General features: G+C 41.1%; 1 protein-coding gene across 1 annotated transcript in view; it reads right to left on the bottom strand.

The window, feature by feature from the left end:
* The window catches only part of stat4 (signal transducer and activator of transcription 4), a 22710-nt gene that overhangs the window by 12553 nt on the left and 3917 nt on the right, over nt 1-6240 (bottom strand). The window contains exons 3-6 of the mRNA XM_037686272.1: nt 1959-2057; nt 1439-1531; nt 1288-1366; nt 1040-1125 (exon numbers count right to left, since the gene is read on the bottom strand). Of these exons, the coding sequence (XP_037542200.1) occupies nt 1040-1125; nt 1288-1366; nt 1439-1531; nt 1959-2057 (357 nt within the window). The remainder of the gene's footprint in view (nt 1-1039; nt 1126-1287; nt 1367-1438; nt 1532-1958; nt 2058-6240) is intronic.

Below are 6240 nucleotides of genomic sequence, written 5' to 3'. Positions count from 1 at the left end.
ACCTGAGGAGACCACATGTTGGAGGTTTTGGAGGACCTGAGGAGACCACATGTTAGAGGTTTTGGAGGACCTGAGGAGACCAGATTTTGGAGGTTTTGGAGGACCTGAGGAGACCAGATTTAGGAGGTTTTGGAGGACCTGAGGAGACCAGTTGGAGCCCATTCTGGTCTGATGGAGGATTCTAGCTATTCAACAGTCCTGAATGGAGCAGATGTTTTATAACATGTAGATACTTTTTTGCATTGATGGAGTCTTTCCAGATGTGTAAGCTGTTCATGTCAGAGGGACTAATGCACACCAATACCATCAGCGAGGCAGGCTTGTGAACTGTGAGCTGATAATATGCTGGATGGTTTGAATCCGTCTGACCACAGAACAGTTCTGGACTTCATCTCAGTCCATTTGAAATGAGCTCTGGTCCAGAGAAGACGGCAGCGGCTCTGGATGGTGTTCACATCTGGCTTCTTCTTTGCCTGATAGAGCTTTAAGCAACATCTGTGGATGAACTGTGTTTACAGCCAGTGATCTGTGGAAGTGTTCCTGAGCCCAGAACAGAACCAGACCTGGTTTTAATGCAGCCCCTGAGGGCCTGAAGATCACAACCTTCAGTCTCCTCCTTGGAGCTCAGATTTCTCCACATTCTTCTAATCTTTTGGTCAGATTATGAACTGGAGATGATGGAGATTAAATCTTTCATTCAGGAACTTTATTCTGATTTTTTTTACTGTGCTTGGACTCAGACTGGTGAACCTCTGCCCATCTTTACTTCTAAAACGAGACGTGTTGCAGCCATTAATTTAAACTGATCCTGTTTCATCAATAGTTCTTAGTTCCAACACGAGGTGTGTTTTCTGTCTTCCACTGGGAATAAAATACAGATTGAGGAAATTTGCAAATCACTGCATTCAGCTTTTATGTACATTTCATACAACGTCTAAAGGTTTTAAGAACTGTTGCAACACGTGACTCCTGAAGTGTAAAACACATTCATCCTCACACCCAGAAGATGTTTTCTATCGGAGCTTCTGGAAATACGAACCTTCCTCTTAAAGTCAAGCCTGTTGAGCATTTCCTGTAGCCGCGTTACTTCCTGTTTCATCATCTCAGACGTTCTGTCGGTGGATTCTGGACCAAACAGAACATTTAGTCACAAATAAACTCTTTTTGTAATGTTTGCTGCAGGATTTGCAGAAAGTTTGAAAAACTGCTGCTCCAGACCACTTCAAAAGATCACATGGAAGTGTGGATCATGTGAAGAGAAATAGAAATAATATAAACTTGAATCACCTCGAGACTGCAGGGTCTTGTAGCAGAAGTCAAAGTCGTCCTGCATGTCCTCGATGCACTTCACGACCTGATCCATCAACTTCAAACAGATGTTTGTTAATATTTTCATAAGATCTGAGCTCAGGTTGTTCCTGAGAGGTGTTTGGGTTACCTGCACGCTGCCTCTGATGATCCCCACCCGGTTGTCCATGTTCTTCTGCCTCTCAAGTGCCACCGAGCTCTGCAGAGACTTCTCCAGAGCGCCCTGTTCAAGACATCCGCTCAGTTTACTGCAATTTTCAGGATTTCCTCACATTCTTGTGTTCTTTTCAGCCTCCAAGCTTTTAAAGGTTGTTTATTTGGACTTTATTCAAGGAAAGATCTTTATCTGTCCATGTTTTATGATTTACGGTTGTTTGGTGCTGAGCAGAAACTCTTGTTTTTGACTAAAAATAGCTGTTGGTGACAGTGGATCTCTCCACACTACAGATTAGGAGCAACAAACGAAATAAAATCCTCCAGATTTGGGTTGAGTTGGCGTCTAACAGTCATTTTGTTCCAGATTCAGTGCTTTTTTAAAAATTTGGTTCTTTGGAATAAAGTGAAACAGGGCAGAGGCCTCTCACTTCCTGCTAACGACCCAGATTTACAAGCAGCGACGGCAGGACGTTCCCACAGACGGCGAGACGTACCTGTTCCTGCGTGCAGGCACTGGACAGAATCCGCCGCTCCTCCCTGAGGCAGGTGGAGATGACTCTGGCCATGGCGGTGGGGTTGGTTGTGTATTTCCTCTGTGGGGGGGCAACATTCACACACAAAGACGAGATTTCATGTCGCAGCACAATTTATGTTTTATAAATGTTAATTCTTGCCTGAAACATCAACTGCAGCACAGCTCAGATCAGTCTCCAAAATGTTTGTCTTGGAAGTTTAGAATAAATATAATCTGGAAGGACTGCATGTGAGCTGCTCCACAGGGGTGGTTCTAAAGATGGACACAGGGTGGCCACTGCCCGTGGAAAATAATACCCTGCCACCCTCAATGTAGGCTGGTTAATATGTTTTTATACATTTTGTTTAACCCAGAAACTATCCTTTAACTTTATGACAGTAAATGTTTGTGGGGAGGAATTGACTACTATGACTGCTTAAAATACTATTTAATAATCCAACAATGTTCAGTCAGGTCATCTGAACTGTTTCTTGTGTTGCTGAGACGTTTCGTCCTTCATCCGAAGGACTTCTTCAATCTGAGGAGCCCACCAAACCAAACTGAATCCCACAAACAGCTCACTCCCAGTGTGGGAAAAAAAACAGTTTGCTGGTGATAAGATGGTTTCTGGGGCCCGCCCTCTCCCCCATCAACTCCTCTAAGGCAGCCATGCCAAAGTGGGTCAAAACACCAAAGTTCATGCTCAATAATCCAGGTATAAATCCAACAATGTTCAGTCAGGTCACCTAGATGGTGTCTTGTTGCTGTTACTATTTAGTAATATTTTTGACCACCATAAACTAGTTAATCATTAGAGCAATGTCAGCCCGAAGTTAAAATATCACATTTAAATGACCCTTTTACGTTAAAATTTTAGTTTCTTAAGGGCCTTTGGTTTTACAAAACTCTACAATTCAGTATTTTTTAATTCAATTCACTTTATTTATACATCAATTCACAACAAATGTTGGCTCAGGGCAAGGTACAAAACATTTACTCCGTTGACCATTTATTTATTTTATGGCCATTTTTCAAACAGTTGAAATATGAAAAAGCGTGACCAAATTGATATATTGTTTTACATTTTTAAAAAGGTTCCAGTCCAGAGTTTTGGGAAGATCCTCCACAGATCTGGTGGCCAGCAGCGTGGACCTGTTTTCCGTCAAGCTCCCACAAATCAGCCGGTGTCAGCCATGGATGTTTTATTTTAATTTTTGGTTTTCTAAGACTTTACTTGTGCACAACGCCGTTGAGTGTTTTTTTTTTTGTTTGTTTTTTTCTGGACCAGACCAGGAATCTGTAGCTCGGGTGTAGACAGAGCTGTGGCTGCCAGGTCTATCCACCCACGATGTTAAGTCAAACCAACAGAGGGGTCAACTCCGGGCAGGCATGGACGATTCTTAAACCTGCATGTATGTGAATCCATCCAAACTAAAACTATTTTTTTCAGATGAGATGAACACGGCCTACAGCAAGGTCTAGCCCCACAGCCCCAAAGCACCACCTAGTGGGCTAACATACACATATCTAATGAAGGAATAGAGGTAAAAACTACCGATAAGTGAAAGTAATGCATGTTAACATATGATAAACATGGGATCAGAAAATGCATTTATAATGGATTTCAAGAGGGTTGATTTCCCCCAAAGGAACATTAGAAGGCAGGAAAGTTAATGGGAGTGTATGGGAACATTTGGAGATTCTAACAAAACAAAAAAAAAATTTAAATTAAAAAGCACTTAAAAGATTTTTAGGCCATGCCAGAATTGGTTATGTTTATTAACACAACCTAAAAAAAATGCATTCAAATAAAAACTCAATCAAAAATAAATACAAGGTCAATTTTTAAGAGGTAAAAGTCCAGAACAGCTCCACTGAACTTCAGACTATCTTACTTCACGCTAGGCCTGTCGCGATAAACAATAAATCAATTAATCGCATGATAAATGAAAATTATCGACCTCATTTTCATTTATCGGCTTTATCATTTCTTCGTGTCTCTCTCTTTCTACTGAATACAGCGGATGACAAAAGGCTCAACTCCGGTGATCTTCGCTGACCCCTCCCTTTATCTTTTCTCTTTAAAATCCATATTCACTCTCTAAAATCACAATTTTTGGATCGTTAAAACTAAAAGCAGCTAAGCTAAGAAGCTAAGCTACAAGCTAAGCTAGCAGGCCGACCTCAGGAATAAACCTCCGTCTTGTCAAAGCTCCAAAATTCCCGGTTGAAACCCGTGCCTTCGTGTCAAAAGTTTTTCTCTGCAAAAAAGAAGCTGAGAACTTGTTTACTGATTTTTTTATTAAAAGCTTTGAGTGAAAAATGCTATGCTAAAGAGCTCAATCCACACCGAGCGTCTGACATTTTGAAAACCAAAGAGAGACAGCCCATGTCACGTCAAGGCGCCTCCCTCCTATTTTTCTTAGACACGCTGCTCGCTCCCTCGCTATCCATCCTTCGGTTCAAACAGTCTTATACTGCCATCCGGTGGTCAAAAAAGGTACTACATGCAAAACAAATTAACCAACATTTCTTCTAAAATTTGACAATAATCACTAATTATTGTCAAATTTCAAACAATATTATCATTTATCGCAATAATTTCTGAGACAATTAATTGCCCAGCAAAATTTGTTATCATGACAGGCCCAATTCACACCCCTCTCGGATATCAAAATGGTTTTACCCACCAAAATGCTCGCTGAAAGCTAAAGTAGCATAAGAAGACTAAAACAGAGAACGCTTCCCAAAACATAGAGAAAAGTGTTTTTGAAGGAACTATGAGATATTTATGTATTTTTAAGGGGAAAATATTTGTAAAGTATTTTCAAAAATATAAAAGCTACAAAAAACAAAAGTCGTACCACCCATCACCCGAACGAACGACTAAAATTGCACAAAGTCTGCAGAAGATTGTAAAACATGACCAGAAAAATGTTTAAGTGTGAACACCGAGTCAGCTTTTAGAAACGTCGCGGTTATTCTGGAGATTTTGTTTTTCTACTTGTAGAGGATTTTTACATCTTAAATCTTTGTCGTCTTCTTCAGGAAACTGCTCCTCGAAGTTTGAATGAACATGAGTTTAAAGAGTGTTGCCCTATTTGTTCTTTTGAAATAAAGAGAGTAAAGAAGAAAAGTCTTTCCCTTCAGTGCAGAAGGAGATCTGCCCCTGATCCAACAGAGACGATAAAGAGAAAGGAGAAGTACTTTGTCGCTGTTTGAGTTTATCTGAGGTGAAAAGGAAGTAAAATCGAATCACTGAACTTGTAAAGTAGGTGTTAAATGTGCAGAAGTTTACCCGTCCAGAATAAAATGGGACATTTTTAACATTTGACTTGTTTTTGTTAGAGGAGCTCTTACAGGATGGCGGGCTGAGCTCACGTCAGGAACTCTTATTCTTGAAAAGATGTAAAGTTTTGCGGAACGAGACCGTGAGGCCTGCACCGCTGCTTCCTGTGACCAGAAGTGTCAGAGGAAGCAGGTAGTCCTCTGTGGCGGCTCGGAGCGTTTGTGGCTTCTGGTTGTTGTTGGTACGGGCCTCGTGCAGCACATGGAAAAATTTAAAGATGAATCACCTCTTTGCCTTTAATCTAAATCTTTCCTGGAAACATTGTCGTGCTTAGATTCGTGGTTGCACAAAGAGCCCAGCGGTGAGGTGGAAATGGCAGAAATGGCAGCAAGAAAGGGGAGTAAAGAGGTGATGTTCCACGCTGCAAACAAACTTGAAAGTGTGTGATGTTGTTCTGAAAGTGTGAAGGTGTGGGAGTTCTGTTGGCGCGGCTCGTCCCTTCACTGTCGGGCAATGATGCTGATGAAACCTCCTGGATGTGAGGGGAAAACTTTCCATCAGCAGAGTTTTCTGAACCTCCCTCAGAGGGTTTTTCAATGAGTTGTGGTTTAAATAGAGACAATGTTGAAGCTCAGGGAAAGTTCCAGGCTGCTTCTTGTGTTTAAAGCCTTTATGCAACAAAAATCAAACTAACTGGACAAATTTGTTGACTTATAAAAGAGTTGGTTTATTTCCTGGACTTTATGAAGAATGCCTCTTTACTGGTGGTTTAGCCCAAAAAAGTCTGGTGTTTGTACACACCATGATTAAAATTGACACTGGTATTCCCCACCAATTTTCTTGACTTCCTTGTTTCCTCCCTAATGACCTACTTACTGAGTTTTTAGGTTTTTATGGTCTGAACTTGTACCAACAAACCAATGAACCAACCAACCAATGGACCAACCAACCAATGGACCAACCAACCAATGGA

The sequence above is a fragment of the Nematolebias whitei genome, chromosome 13, assembly GCF_014905685.2.
Source record: "Nematolebias whitei isolate Nwh7 chromosome 13, NemWhi1, whole genome shotgun sequence".
Classification (NCBI taxonomy): Eukaryota; Metazoa; Chordata; class Actinopteri; order Cyprinodontiformes; family Rivulidae; genus Nematolebias; species Nematolebias whitei.
The sequence above is the reverse complement of the archived record's forward strand: the minus strand, read 5'-3'. Positions and strand labels throughout refer to the sequence as shown.